General features: G+C 37.6%; 1 protein-coding gene across 3 annotated transcripts in view; it reads right to left on the reverse strand.

The window, feature by feature from the left end:
* Positions 1-6,254, reverse strand: part of HMGCLL1 (3-hydroxy-3-methylglutaryl-CoA lyase like 1) — a 136,088-nt gene extending 129,834 nt beyond the window's left edge. The window contains exon 1 of one of the 3 annotated variants that reach the window (XM_081140142.1): positions 5,819-6,254. In XM_081140142.1, coding sequence (XP_080996268.1) covers positions 5,819-5,926 — 108 coding nt within the window. In that variant the 5' untranslated portion in view covers positions 5,927-6,254. Of the gene's footprint in view, positions 1-5,417 lie in introns of all 3 variants that reach the window. The other 2 variants (XM_081140143.1, XM_081140144.1) reach the window with 2 other exon arrangements.
* Between the last annotated feature and the right edge of the window lie 10,790 nt (positions 6,255-17,044).

The raw sequence follows: 17,044 nt of genomic DNA on the forward strand, positions 1-17,044 counted from the left end.
GTGTTCGTGAGGATGTGGAGAAAAGGGAACATTTGTATACTGTGGGAATATAAATTAGTGCAGCCACTATGAAAAACAGTACGGAGGATCCTCAAAAAATTAAAAACAGCACTATCAATGGGCCCAGCATTCCACTTTCAGGTATTTATCTGAAGGAAATGAAATCGCTATCTTGAAAATATATCTGTATCCCATGTTCACTGCAGTATCATTTACAAGCTAAGGCACGAAAACAACCTAAGTGTCCATCAACAGATAAGGAAAGTGTGGTGTGTGTGTGTGTGTGTGTGTATAAAATTGAATATTAGTCAGCCATAAAAAGAAATTTCTGTCATTTGCGACAAGACAGATGGACCTTTAGGGCATTATGCTAATGAAGTAAATCAAACACAGAAAGACAAATACTCTATGATCATACTTATATGTGAAATCTGAAAAAAAATCAGTCATGGATATAGGGAACAGATGATAACTGCCAGAGGCAGGGGTTGAGGAGTGAGTGAAATGTGGGGTGGTGGTTAATAACCCTTGCTGGAGGACAGTATCACTCACTGCCTCAAATTATGTCTATAATTTTTTTCATACCAGGTGTCATAATAAACTCAAAAATGAATAAGCATTCCAGGAAGAACGATTCATAAAACAGACCCACAGGAGATCTGAATATTGGAGTCAGTTATCAGACATGGAACTTCAAATAGCTCTGATAAATATTCAAGTATTTATGATAAGATGGAGAATTGTGGCAGAGAGCTAAAAACTAGTTTTAAAAATCACATAGAAATATGTTAACTCAAAAATATAACTAAAATTAAGAACCCCAATAAATCAGATTAACAGCAAATTAGAGAAAGCTGAAGAAGGAATTAGTGAAATTGAATACAGGGGAGAAGAAAATACATTCGACTGAAGATGGAGAGAAAAGGATGAAATATCAAACAATGGGTGCAAGAAATAAATTGGTCCCAGGGAAAGTTGAGATATTCTTCAAACTATAGGCACAAGGGAAGAGTCAGAAAAAGCAGAAGCAACACTTGAAGAGAATGATTGAAAATTTTCCAAAACATATGAAAGCCAGCCATCATCAAGCCATAGATCCAAGAAGTGCTATGAACCGTTAGCAGATACAAAGAAAAATAAATCTAGACACATCATAGTCATACTGTTGGAAATCAAAGACAATGAAAAGAGGACAAGAGATACATTATTATCAAAGAACCAAAAATAAGACTAATAGCTGAGTTCACTGTCTCTGGCTTTCATTGTACCCATTAAGAAATCTGCATTTTTTACAGCTATCATGTATTTTAATTCTTTATATGTACTATATACTTATAGTCAATATTCATTTATATTTATGCAAATTATATATGCATATGTATATATGTGTGTGTTCAAATAAATGTAAATTCAAACAAAGAAAAACAAAGAATTCATTAGCAAATTTTTTACTAAATAATATATAAAGCCTTCTATATATATATGTATATATATATATACATATATATATATATGTCCTTCTATTTGAAGGACAATAATTTTATATAAAAGAATGGGAATAAAGGAATGAAGAGCAAAGGAAAAAACAAGCTTTGCATCAATATAAATATACATTGACTGTATGGGCATATATATGCATATATATATAATATACCATATAGAGAATTAATATATACAACAATATGAAAAGCAGAAGCAGTAAAGGGAGTTACTTATATTTGCATTTTAATAGCTGTAACAGTACTAATTTATATAATAGTAAGTCAAGGTTGTGTGTTGACATAACAACTAAAAATACAGTAAAAACAGTATATAACTAATGAACTATACTGCAGAGGGAAAATAAATAATAAAAATACATAATTCCAAAAGAAACAGTAAAAGAAAAAAGGGGCGGGGGGGGACAAAAAACACCTGAGACAAACAGAAAACAGTGGAATGGCACTTTGGTTCCTTTCTGAAAATTCCTCCCCAGTCATTCTCAGGTATTTAGTAAATGTACTAAGTTCAGTGTAGTTGCAAACCGAAAGGTATATAATTACATTATCCTCTGATTAATTTAAGCAGAAATATAATACATTTAGGTAAATTCAAGAGACCCTTTAAACACCAAATACTTTACTTTGAATCCTAATTTTTGCTGACAGCAAATGTAACTTAAAGGATCAGGATATGGTGTAAAATAACTATAAATTTAATCTCATAATCTACAATTTTGCTTTTATAAATCTAATACATTTGAAATACTGTTTGTGTTAGAGAGTTTAGGTCCTTGGGAATTTTATGATTGCAATGGGGTATTAATATATGAAGAAATTTAGCTACTGCTTAAGCAGCAATTGGAAATCAAAAAGGGATTGTTCTACTAGGAAACTTAAGTGTAATCGAAACTTTAAAATATACTAATCAAGCCAGGTTCAGCATACCCATTTTAAATGGACAAAAATAAAATATAAAACAAGCCCTTAGAGACAGCTTAAACCACAAAATGATTAATTTTAACCCCTTGGTTTATTAAGGAAATCTTTTACAAAACCAATGTCATTAGCAAAAAACCAGAGACTCAAATAATTTAATTAGTGGAGCTGTGGTAGCATAAGCCTTTCATGCTCAGTGACACAGTTTTTATTTGGTAATAAATTGTTAAATCTCAAATGTGTACGTGTATTTGCACATACAGACACACCTTATTTAATTATATACCAATAATTTATCAGGGATATATTATTAACTCTAATGTGTAAAATGAAATTTTAAGATCTAGCCAGGCTATCGCCTGTACAAAATGCTAGAATAAATTCATTCTAGAAAAGGGTATAGGTTTCCAATCTTCTGTCTAGCCCATGATTCTTTCAAAAAACAGTCTGTCTGTGTCAACTGCAACCAAATAATTTCAAATCACAGGGATTCTGTTCGGGATTGTCTCTACAGATTTACGCTGAACAACAGATTAAGCATCGTGCAGTCTTTTCACAGCCTCCAGAATCCATTTTCAACTCTTCTCCCCATCAAAGTATGACCAGTTTCTATGAGATGAAAAGGCAGGACACAAACAGCAGTCACATTTATCACCCATCACTGAGACCAAACTTTACTGACATCACGCATTCATTCCATCACGTTAGCATACATTTAACAAATATTTATCATTGTACTATAATACACCAATCACTGCTTTGAACCCTGAATGTGCTAAGAAGAATTTCGCTGTCCCTGTAAGCATGTCATGCTTAAGGCCTAGAAGGGTAAACATTCATTCATTCGTTTATTATTCAACTAGTATTTATTGGCTATCAAAAACTAACCAGGCATTCTGTTAGATGCTGAGAATCCTGTGGTGAAATCTGTCTTTACTTTTATGATGCCTAGAGTCTGGCAGGAAATGAAACATCAAATAATCACAAAATAAATATGTAACGTATATTATATATATATATAAAGATCAGTGCACTGGGCAATATATGATAACAAGGCTGCTTGCCCTGAGAATCAGAAAGATTTCATGAAAAAGAACATTTCAGTTGGGATCTGAAGTTAGTTAGCTGGAAAGAATCTTCCTCGCAGAGGGGGAAACAAGCAAGGACCGTGTTGCCAACGGAAAGTATATTAGAGAACTCAGAGGCCACTGTGGTGAGAACAAAAGAGCTTACAATGATGTTGCAGAGAGATGCAATGAAAAGACCATTTGAAGTTTCAGAGAACACATTTAAAGTGTAGGTGTTCATTCCTAAAAGCTATGGCGACTCATAGAAGGTTGTTTAAAAAGGGGAAAAAAGGTCTAACATGATTCTATTTGAAATAGAGAACATTTCCCAACTAGCTATATAGACAGTGAGCTGAAGGACTGCAATAGTCTAGGAATCCATGAAAGATCATCCCATTTTAAAATTGATAGAAGGAGTAAAGCTGGAAAAACAGATAGATGTAAGAGAAATTCAAGAGGTAAAATTGCAGCACTTAGTGACACTTTGGATGTAGGGAAACGAAAATAAGGAACTTTCGATTTGAGGCTTGTGGGACTGAATGAATTGTGAAGGTGTTCCCTGTGATAGAAAATATTAGAGAAGATCTGGGACTCTAATGGGCAAGAACATGAATCCAACTTCGGAAATGCTGAGTTTGAATCGCTTTTCAGATATCCAAGTGACGATGTCAAGTGAGTAGCTAAACATCTGGACTGGAACTTAAGAGAGAGAAGGGAATATAAATCTGGAAGACACTGATATACAAATAGTAACTGAAACTGTGTAGATAAGAGTCATAAAGAACCTGAACATTTAGACAGATACAGGCCATTGAGCCAGTCTGGTTCCAACTGAGGGAGCAGAGAGGTGGGGCTTGAAGCACTAAGGGTGTTGTTAAGCAGAAGGCGATAAATTTCAAAGAGTCAAGTGGCAGGTGTCAATGCTTTATGAGTTCAAATCAGACAAGGCATTAAAAATTACAATTCAATAAGATTGGGACTACAACAGAATTATGTATAAAATGCCGTAAAAGCCCAGAAATGGGGCATTAACTCTCAAAGTAGAAAAAAGTTGGTCAAAAGAAGTGATATTTAAGCTGTGTTTGAGGAAATAGGAGCATCCCAGGCAAAGCAGTTGAGGGATAAAAAAGACAGTATTTAGAGAAGGAATTGCTAGTTCTCAATAAGGGACAAAAAGTCTTTATTAGGCTGATGGATGTCAAAATCCTATCCCTCACATTCCTTGATCAGTCAACCTAGTCATTTCCAATTAGCTTAGCTTCCACATCTTTGCAGGGCAAAGTAGACACCCTCATGTAGCACCCTAGCTTTGATTACTGTCCCCCAAACCCACAAAATCAGAACATGGCCAGGGAGAGAAAAATACAATGTTAATCCATCAACAAAAGTCATATAAAGTCTCAGACTTAGGGAACAAAAGTTGAGAATTTCTGATTGATTACATAAAACAATAGGAAATTTGACAACATTAGAATAGTTTATTTAAAGCCACATAGCAAAATTGTGCTTGCCTATTAAAATATTATTTTGTTCACAAGATAAATCAGGAATCAACTTTTTCTGCACCCAGCAAAATTCAAAAGAAATAACTAAGCCTTCAGTGCCTCTCCAGTTTAACATTCATGTAACAATTATCACTGTTATGACTTCGTGAAATTTTAAATTTGAAGGGCAAAGTAAATTTCTTCACGTATATTTTCTACATTTACCTGCCATTTCTGCTTGAGGATGCATTAAATCACATGTATGTGGATACTACTAGGTTGCCTTTGTCTAAAAATGGGCTTTCGGGAACCACATGGGATTAAATTTTGGTGTGAAATTGCTGTTTTCTACCATTTTTGCCAAGCTTGTTCCAGTGTGCTGAAGCGTAACTACACCAGGAATAACGAACGATACGATGGGCAAGTGCATCCTGCCATGTTTTCCTAACCTTCTGTGCTGGCTTCTCTCCTTTCTCCACCTCACATTCTGGCAAATTCGTCCTCTCTGTTCCGCAGTACAAGAAGGGAACTGAAAATAAGGACACTGTCCTTGGCCGACGGCCTAAAACCACAAATGATATTATATAATGCGTCCCTTCCAAGGGGAAAACCGAAGGAGCGGTTTCCTCCGGGGGACCTGCGAACGGCCACAGGTAGGGGTTCCGCTGGGTTTGCTCCGCAGGGCGGGTCTCCGAGTTTACTGCCCAGAGGCGACGGGAACCTTGCAGGGGGTGAGGCCTAAGGACAGACTGCTCCTGGAAGGGCCTGGGTGCAGAGGCGACACAATGGGGGAGGGGCGCTGGCGGTGTGCGAGAGGGTGGGCGCGCCCGGGCCGCGCGGTGGTTGGTACCTGCGCGGGGTCGAGCGCCCCTGCCACTGAGTCCGCGATCCAGAGGTGCTCCCGGAGAAGCTGCTGGTAGCTGAGGCAGTGCTTCACCGCCGACGGCACGTTCCCCATGGCGGGCCGCACTGCCGCCTGCGGTAGGCGGGGGCGGGAGGAGAGGGACGCGGGCGGGCGCGGACGGGGAAGCCGCGCGCGCGCGCTCGGGAGCCGGGAGCGCGCCCTTCCCTCGGCGTGCGCCGCGGCACCAGCCCCGCTGCGCCCCGCGCGCGCCGAGGGGGAGGAGAGCGGGAAGTGTGCGCGCCGACGCCGGAGGTACCTGCGGCTGCTGCCCGCAGCCCCGGAACCAGGGGAGGGAGGGAAGGAGGAACTGAGTCCGCGGAGGTCCAGGTGCCGCGCCTTTTCCACGCGGCGCCGGGCTGGCGCGCGGGGTGATGCGCCCGCGCCGCCCGCGTAGCCGGCTCCGCCTGACTGGGTCCCCTGCGGAGGGCAAGGGGCCTGCTGGAGGCGGCCCGCGCTCTGTGCTGCTGAGTCTGCTCCCGCCCAGCTGCAGCCCTTCGCGCTCAGGGCGGATCGGCCTCACTCGAGTTTACGCTTGATGACAATAAGCTCGATTTTGAAATATTTTGAGGCAGTGGGCAAGGCTCACACACACAGAGACAACGGTCTAATGAGGGAGAAAAGGGTGAAGGTACAAAACTAGGGGAGATGTCACGGAGAACTTGGTAAGTCAGCAAGTTGTCAGTTAGTTGGAGCTACAGGTTAAGCACTGAAATAGAACGGAGTGGCTTAAGAGATGCAGGGCACAAAATTATTCTAAAGGCTAAATTCATTCGAACTGAAAACTCTAAAAGAAGTCTTAGGACGTTAGAATAGGAGCGATCTTGGTGGGGAGGGGCTTTGGGAAGATGGCCCCGGGGCAGACCACCTCCTTGCCTCCCCCGGCTCACAAGCACACTTACATCACAGGGACCCGCTCTAAAAGCTCCTCACACTGGGCTCAGCAGCCTGCAACTGGACAGACGGATTCATCCAGGACAGTCCAGTGCAGCCACCTGTGCATGGCTTAGGGACACCAGGCCGCCCCATGGGTCGCTGCGGCAAATATGGATCAGGGTCTGACTGATGCACACACAGTTGCACAACCAGATGAAAGGGAACAAAGATTACTCTGTAAAACGTAGTATAAACACACTTAGGCGAAATTTAACACCCAGAGCAAACACCATCATCGCTGCTTGTGAGGTTGGTGTGACTACCACTAGCAACGGAAATCAGGAGTTAAGGACAAAAATAGGCAAAGAATGGGAGAGAGCCTGTGGAACAGAACTAAAATGGTCAAGGACCACTGAGGGGATCTTGGACCTCTCACAGCTTTGACCACAGACAGTCACCTTGGAGAACAAGCTCTGAGCTGCCAAAGTGAAGTCATGCAATTATTAGATGCCTTTAAAACTCTCTAGAGCACCAGAAATTCCAATTATCATTTATTTGAACATGACTATTTTATAGGTATATATATATATATATATATATATATATATATATACACACACACACACACACACACACACACACAGGGCTAAATCTCTATTATAGGTTGTTTTCAGCAAAGGTCAACTGTTATTTTTCCACCACAGCTGAAATGCAGCACAACAGGTTGCATCGATGCCTGCTGACATGCTTCTCACCTATAGTAATTCTATACTGGGAAGACGGTATTTGAAAGAATTTAAAAGGACCCAATTTGAACGACCATAATTTAGCAAGGTAACTATAATGGAATCAGTCATTCCAAACTTGAAAATGTTTTTCCAATTAAAGTTGAAGACTAAATTTTAGAATATGACCTTTGACATAAGCCAAATTGTTGTATGATCCTCTGCTACTGAGAAAAAGAACACCTAGCAATAAACTTGACTGCTTAGTAGATCTCTGAATAGGAAAGATTTCCAAAAACCATATCCCAATTAATTTAGCATAGCAGTTTTTTTTTTTAAAAAAAAACAACCTTATAAATATAAAAATATTTGTTGACAGTTTTATTGTAATGCATTTCATATGGAAAAATGCTATAAACGAAAATTTTTTAAATATAGTTCTTGTAAATACCAAAACCATTAGCAATAACAAGGACCAAGTATCTTAAGAATGTTTAATCTTAGAAATAAAAGGCAATGAAAATAGATGTGCTTTTACTGGAGAGTACAGTTTGATGGTAAATTTAATCTTAACTGCCCACCCCAAATCCAATCTGTCACCCAGAAACATTGCGCATCTTGAACCATCCATTGCTTCTGTTCTTCTGTTGACCTCTCTCTGTTGCACTTCTTTCCCCTTTGAAAGGCACCACCACAGTGCAGTGCTGATTTCAGATATCTGGGATGGGAGCCTGGCCCTTTTCAATTTTATTTTTCAATTACAGTTTACATTCAATATTATTTTGTATTGGTTTCAGGTGTAATATTTACCACAGTTCTAACGTGTGGTAAATTTTTCTATGGTTATTGTATTTGCACATATTTTTTCAATACACTCTGGAGTTCCTATCCCTTCTAGGAAGGTGAAGGTAGGAGCCAAGACATGATGAACTGAACTAAGAACATTAAATTTATCCCAGAGAGCCTGAGGATCTTACAATACAGTTCTGATATCCTGATCCACAAGAAAACTAAAGTCACATATTCTTTATATCCACTCCCATCATTCTCCCTCTCTCTTTTCCACATAAAAAGACAACAATAAATTACAGAGTTTTGCTTTGCTTATATCCTAAACGAAGGCTCTCAGAAACAGAATGGGGAAGTTTTATATTTCAGGGAGCAGTCAGCCACAAACAAGGTAGACTGACAGTATAAATCCCAAGTGTCAAGTCCTTGGTCTGAAGGGTCCAGTTAAAACAGCTTATCTTGTGAGTCCCTTTGTTCCCAAAGATGATTATTTAAGAGTCTGTATGATGGCAACATGGATAGAATCAGAAGCAAATGAAAAAAATCAAAATTGTAATGGGAGTAAGTGCCAAACTGGCACGTAGCCAAGGTACCTACTGGGCAGGGATCAAAGACACATATGGTGAGTCTCAAACAATGATGTCATAGATCTTTGGCAAGTATCACAAGAGTAATATGCTCCAGCCTTAAACAATAAAAAAGAGCGAACAAAAACAACTTGGTTACCAATACTGGATGATATCTAAGGGGAAGTAAAGCTTTCATCATCTCAGTTTTATGGCTGAAAAATTTAGAAAACTTCTCACATACGTTATGTCTGGTTGATCTAAATTGATGGGAAGGATAACAGAGCATTTAAAAACATTCTTGGCATTTGGTCACTAAAATCAAACTTCCATTAACAATAGCATTGTCCTGAAATAGAGCATTCTTTTGAGAATAAGTAATGATCTATTTTACCAAAGTAACACCCCACCCCAGGTTATGGATACCTGGCACTAGACATAGAAATCAGAACAAAGCTGCAGCCCACATTTCTCCAGATGTAAAAGTTTATTCTTTTACTAATTCAGAAGACTCCAAAAACATTAGCTTTGCCAAATATATTATATAATAAAGGATACAGACATCACTGTTATAAGTGTATCAGATGGCTGCAGTGTACAAAATGTTTGCCAATACATATAAAAGTAGCTTTTAACTCCATTGCCTACAAACTCAGACTCTATTTGGAAAATGTTTTTATCAATCAGTTGATATATTTTGATGGATTACAGTAAACGTGACCTTAACAGGTAAATTGTATTAACTCTTACCCATGGACAGTATCATTCTTTGAATTTGGATCAAGTACCATTGTATGAAAAGTCAATGTTGATTACAAACCCAAAGCACTTAGTGTTCTGTATTGCACATGGTTGGTGCTTAATCAATCTTAGCTTTCTGTTTCCTCTTATTGAATCATATCAGTTCATTGTTAAGAATGTATGTGTCACTGCCCCAGTTAAAGGGAATCTGTAAAACCCAAATTTAATTACTTCTATAGAACGTTAGCTTAATCCACTAAGAGATTTTCGTGTTTTTTTAAATTTGAAACTCAGTAGCTAATGGGAAAATAAATATAAACAGATACGTAAGATACGCCTTCTTGACTTTAAAGATCTCACATTCTAGTGGCAAAATCTGATGAAAACTAGTTAGAAATATTAGGTGATGCAGACACATTTTAATCAGAGAAATGTAAGAAATTTAATTCCAAAGTTGTACGATCTGGATGAAAAAACATAGCAGGAGTTGCTATATTGAGTAATTAATTGCATATAATTATTATTAGATAGTACACTATACTACTATGTAGGGAGTAATCGTGAACAAGGCAGTCTTTAACACACACAAAAAACTGGTCAGTAATGAAATATGCCGCTGCTCAATTATCGACATCAGAGCAGTACATTGACGAGTGCCAAGTGATAATATAAGTTGAGAACCATAGAAGCAAAGGGAGTAGACTCCACATTCAGTTGAGAAAATAAGAGATGTCAGGAAGGGGGCCACATTTGAGAGAGTGTGGGAAGACTTAACCTATTATGATGAAGAGAAGGAGCTGGTGGAGGAGAGAAAGATGGACTGATAACAGGATGCATTACTACCAGCAACTATCAAGATATAGAAACAACTTCCAAATAAAAATCAAAAAATTACCTGATTTAATGATACTTTCATCTCCCTGGTTATTTCACTATGGATATTATAGGTAAACTAATCATTTTCAGTTTTGTCACAGATGAACATAAACACATCAAGCTACCAAAGGTGCTAAAGAGATTAAAGTGTTTATTTTGCAAGTCAGACTTTTATAGAGAACTTCAGGTTTTTAAAAGTGTGTCATACCTGTTCTCCGTGGGCAGCAGGGGAAAGATTGTCTTTATGAAGTGACTGGAGAGATAGAGCATTTTGCTGGGTGTTTTAACTATTTCCATGAATCATCATCCCCACTTAACAGGTGAAGAAACTCAGAAACCTTGAACTACACTAAAGTAAAAGGGAAGTGTAAGAGGTAGACTCAAACTTGTGTCTGCCACATCCTTTGCTCTTTCTATTTCATCTCATGATTTTCAGGAATAAATAATAAAGGACATTGTTAACACACACTGTCATTTTTTCCCCCTAACATCTTGTAGAAAAGGAAATCCTTGCTCAGAGATTGAAATGTTTCCCAGGGAGGCTCTTTAGAGGTAGGACTTGAACTCAGTCTTCTGACTCTGCATCCCAGGAGATTTCTACAATATAGGGAGGAACCAATATTATCCTAAATATGAAACCCAAGGACCTTTCAAGTTTGATGACATTAAAAGCACTGTCCCTGGGAACAGCATAAGGTTAAAGAACTTTAGCAGCTATGTATGCTTTATCTTACTTGAGAGTTTAAGCCTCAGTCTAAGTCTTCAAAGAAAATTTGCAGAGGAGTAGTTCATCTTGATAATCAAGGGTGCTGGTGGTATATCTCTTTTTATAAGCCATTCAAGCTATGGATTTATTATGGCTATAAGCTTATCAAAATAACTGTATCTGATAGGAATTATGATTTTTCATTTCCTAATCAGTCCCCAACCCCCATGGCCTGACATACTCATTAGTACATTTTCCCCACATTTTTCTTTTTCCTAAACTAATGGAAGTTATACTCTATCACTTAAGAAAGTTTTCCCATCATGGAAAAAGTAGTTGCCTTGCCAACATTTTCCCATGTTCTCTAAAGAATTCACAATTGATTGGATAACGGAGTCCCTTTCTTACTAGAATACCATCGCTCTCAGAACATTTTAGTTAAAAAATATAAAGGCACAGCCTGGCCGGGCGTGGCTCAGCAGCTGAGCCTTGACCTAGCATCCAGGAGATTGCGGTTCGATTCCCGGTCAGGGCACATGCCCGGGTTGCAGCTTGATCCCCAGTCAGGTCCATGCAGAAGGCAGCCGATCAATGACGACTCTCTCATCATTGATGCTTCTATCTCTCTCTCTCACTCTCCCTCCCTCTCTCTGAAATCAATAAAGATATATTAAAATACATATATATATGTGTGTGTATATATATACACGTATACATATATACGTGTATATATATACACATATGGGCACAAAGTCATAAGAGTACTTTAATATCTAACATTATTCAACACCTCACATTTTTCTAGCCTCAAATCTCCACGAAATTCACAAATGGAAATGAATCAATATGGAATCATATGAATTTTTAATGCAATTATATATAGTTATTGTATAATGCAATATTAATTTTTATAACTTTCAAAAACTCATGTGATATTTGGATAACTTTTCACTCATTCACTTAAAGTTTGAAATTAACTAAAAAGTCTCACACCAGAGGCCTGGGGGAGGAGTGGGTAGAACAGGAGCCCTAAAAATCATTTTCTTGAGATTTCCCTCTTCCCATTCCATTCCAGCTCATTAGTTTTCCTTCAAGGTCTTCTATTTTACTTTCTTACTCTATTCTATAAGAAGACACTTGTTACCTTATTTATTTTTAAAGTTTCCTTCAGAAACTTTTCCTTACCCAATAGTTAGATATGTATGGAGATTTCTGATTCTTGGTAATTAATAGTTTGCTTAACAGAAGCTTAAAGAATTGACCAGCATTACTTGCAATATTTTAGGAATGTTTCTTGGCCTTTAAACATTATCTTCAACAACAGAATAACTTAAATCAGTGTTTTCCGAGCTCGGCACTATTGATGTTGGGCCTGATAATTCTTTGTTGTGAGGGCTGTCCAGTGCATGGTAGGAGTTTCTGCAGAATCTCTGGCTTCTACCCACTAGATACCATTAGCCTCCCCAAACTAGTAACAACCAGAATCATCTCCAGAGATTACCAAATGTCCCCTGGGAGGCAAAAATCACCACTGGTTGGGAACCACTGGTTTAAACAACGATGACATTGATAATGATGGTAACAATGACCTTATCATGTGCCAGAATTATTTATTCTAAGTACTTTACACATTATTTGATTCATAAGAAAGGTTCTGTGGTTCCCACTTTACAGATAAGATGATTTTAGTGCAGAGAAGTTAACTGAGTCACTTGGCGTCACCTGGCTAGTTAGTAAGAGCTGGAATTCAAACCCAAGCAGTCTGACTTCAGAGCCTACATTTTTAATTGCAAGGCTATATATAGCTGCTTTGCTGAAATCACACGAAGAAAGAAGTCCATCAAAAAACATGGATTATTTTAGGTTTAATTTCTTTCCATGATTTCAAACACTTAAATCTTGGAAAATAGAGTTCCTACTAATTGAAAACTTCTCCAGATAAGTCCCTTATTCCACCACTGCTGTTCATTGAGCTGCTGAAATTCCATCAAAGAACAGATTTCCTAGGCAGAGATTTAAAGCTCAAGTCAAGGAGTTATAGTCCTGGGATCACCATAGTGATCCTGACAAAACCATAGTTGTGGGTATGAGGCCCATAAATATCATAAGGCTGCTTAATTAAGAGTTTTATTACTTAAAATCAGTTTAAAATTAAGAGGATCTTTTATTATTAGTTCAGAAGAAAATAAGTTCACAGGATTTATCCTACCTCCTTTACCATTCAAATATATTTTTTTATTTTCTTACAATAATAGCCAGTGAAAATTATATTTCTTTTTCTACCTCTCTATCTTAACTGTGTGAGGCAGAGGTAATATTTTCATACAAAATAAAATCTATCATGCAGCATAATTTATAAAGGTTTAACTCTTTTAAGTACTGTGTCTACAGAAAATGCAATTTCTCTCTTGTCCTTAAACCATGTTTTAATTAGTTTCATACTGACTATAAATAGTTAAAAGGAATATATAGAGTATAACAACAAAAGTTGTATATCTAATCAAGCACAATTAATTTATACAATAAAAGTACATGGTATGTGTTATTTCTTTCAAGCTTCTAGGAAAGTTGATTAAAATAATCACAAAAACCTATGCCTAACTTACATTTATTGATTGATTTCTGTGTGTCATGAACTATCTTAACAGTTCTTCCTATATTAACTCATTTAATCCTCATAACCACCTCTTTCGGTAGTTACCTTTAATATCCCCATTTTGAAAGAGAAAAGTCAGAACTACAGAGAGATGAAAGAACTTGACCAAAGTCGCATAGCTAGGAAATATTTAGCTGGTTTATAAATTTAAGCAGTTTGGCACCAAAACTACGATGGTATCATTTAATGTATACTGCCCACTTAAAGTGGGAGATTTATCACCACATATAATATTGTTCATCATCTGGTTAGATAGATGAATTAAATTACAAAACCTATCTATAAATTAAATTAGAAAGCCACAGAAGGAAAAATGTACTTAGTCTCTTAAAAATTGTACCATCTATGAAATTCTTGGCAGCAGAGGGTAAGAATTTTATCTTATGATGAAATGAATTAATAATTAAATAAAATGGCTTTGAATATAATGACTCTAAATTTCTACTTAGGCAGTTAATTGATATTCCTTCTTCCCCTCATCAGCTTAAATGTCTGGGTCCCCCATGCTTTTCCCAGCACCTATATCAGTGAAACCAAGTTTGCTTGGTTCAGTCTTGGGATATACTTGTCTTGTACTATTTAAAATTTCTTGAATTTCTCATTTTTAACAAAGTGTTATTTAATAATTATATTAAAATAAGCCAAGATGGGTTAAATCGATCTCCACATTGTACTTCAGCTTCTGCCACAATCTTATTTTGCAGCGGGGGAGACATTTGGTCTGAGAATGGAGTTCTCACTTTCACACGTGGTTAAATCCGCAGAGTGACCTGCAACAAGCCTCTTTATTTGATCTTTTCCAGATGCAGCGTATAACTACTATCTCCCTTTCAGGGACAGCATGCAGGATGCCAGCTGGGAAAATAAAATGTGCTTTCTGAGGAGCAGCAGGGGACAGCTAATTCTCTCTGGTCTCAGGTGGTGACGGTGGGAAAAGAAAGCTACCCAGCGGCCCTCGCTGCCCTCTTGATCTCACCAGCTAGTTAGTTGTCCCATGTCCCTCCCTAGTCCTGTAAGATGTAGGAAGCCGTCAGAATACCAATCCCCTGGGACACAGGGAGATGTTGAAAATGACAGGCTAGGCATACATGAATTATACAGGGGCATGGAGGCTGAGCAGCCTGCTATGGAGCAGAGAGTAGTGAACACTCTGAATACTGTAAGGATTTAAAAAAAAGTACATACTTGTGATATCTTGAATTTTGGAAACATTATTTTGAAAAAATTCTTATGTTTTCTTGACCAAATTAATATGCTCTATGGGAATAAAATTTAAATGAAAGGTTTATATGTTGAACATAGACAATAGTGTGGTGAAGGCCTGGGGCGGGGGTAGGTGCGAGGAAGGAGGGGCCAATGGGGGAAAAAGGGGGACATCTGTGATTCTTTCAACAATAAAAATAAATTTTTTAAAAAGAAATAGATATTGAATTTGAATACAATAACATATTTATAAAGACAAGCTGCTTGATGAGTTTACCTTGCAAATCTTTTGTCAAAGCAAAAGCATTCTAAATGCAATTAAAATGAGAATACTTTATAATTAGTTGGGTTAAAATATTTTAAATTTTGAATAAAATATAAGAATTTAGAATACCTTCTGTTTAGAAGGTTTTTTCCTGAGCTTACCAGAAACCTCAGCAACTGTATAAAAATATTTTCTCAATTAAAAACTTGTGATCTATAGAAAAGAGTCCAATAAAAAGGTAAATTTTCAATTTTATTAAACAAAATATGTAACTTTGGAAAAGAAATTAGAACTATTATGGAAAAATTTGATATTAAGTCCATATTGAAAAAGCATATACACACATTTTAGAAAATATCAGTAATCTGCTATTAGAAAAAAAATGACTAAAATGAATTAAGTTCATGAATATATGGAGTTCTGAGAGTTTTTTAATATTCAGATAATTACTACAATGAAATCTACTTGCTTTACTACATATAGGTTTATATATATTTTTTTAAGATAATTGAACATATTTTTGAAAATAGCTATTTTATAGGTACACTCATATACTGATCATTAAATAAATATTCAATATTTACAAAATGTTAATAACAGTGCAAATTTCAAATTCAAAAGGGTCTGTTTGAAAAATAAAATCATATGGTCACCCAAAATGATTAACACCACAACTAAGTGGAAACCTGCAATAAGACTATATTAGCGTTCTGTTACTGTGTAACAAATTACCACCAACTAAGCAGCTCAAAGGAACATATATTTATTATCTCACATCTCAGTATGTCAGGAGTCTGGGCACAGCTTAACTAGGTCTTCTCCTCAGGGTCTCACAAAGCTGTGATCAACATAAATGGGCTGTATTCTCAACTGGAGGTTCAGCAGGGGGAGAATCCACTTTCAAGTTAATTCGGGTTGTTGGTAGAACCCACTTCTCTGTGGCTACATGGTGACAAGTCCTGACTTTTTGCTGGCTAGAAGCTAGAGACTGCCCTCAGATCCTAGAGACCACCTCAGAAACTAGAAACATAGCCGTGGACTTCATTAAGCCGGGAGAAGAGTCTCTAGCTCCAATCTCCTAAGACAGCATCTCGTATGAAGCAATGTAACTACAGAAATAACATCCCATATCACCCTACCCTATTCATTAGAAGCAAGTCACAGATTCTGCCCATATTCACAGAGAAGGGATTACACAGATGTGGACCCCAGGAGGTGAAAATCACTGGGTGTCAACTTAGGATTAGTCTGTGTTAAAGATGATATTAGATATTTCAAAATGTCAAAAAAAGAAAAGAATGTGCTGGTATAAAAAAATGAATGTGCTATAGGTTGCAATGGTTTTAAAATATGTCCACAAGTTCCTTGATACTTCTACCCTGAGAAGTGGTATCTATCCCCTCTCCTTGACTCAGGACCAACCTTAGTTAACTCTTTTCTAACCAACCCAGTAGAAGTGACGTGTTGTGACTTTTGAGGCTATGCAGACTTTTCCTAATGTTTCTATCACTTGCTCTTTGAAGGCTTCTTTTGGGACACACCCTTTCAGAACCCAGCCACCATGCTCTGTGGAATCCACATCACATGGAGAGGTCACATATAGGGGTTTCAGCCAACAGACCCAGCCCAGATGCCAGAATGTGAGTGAAGAAGCCATAGTGGAAATAAATCTCCCAGCCCCAGATGTTCAAGGCCACAGCCATCTCTAAGAATTCCCAGCTGAGTCTCAAAACATTGTAGAGCAAGGAACATTTGTCTTCTCTATGCCTTTT

The sequence above is a fragment of the Miniopterus schreibersii genome, assembly GCF_964146895.1.
Source record: "Miniopterus schreibersii genome assembly, chromosome: 6".
Lineage (NCBI taxonomy): Eukaryota > Metazoa > Chordata > Mammalia > Chiroptera > Miniopteridae > Miniopterus > Miniopterus schreibersii.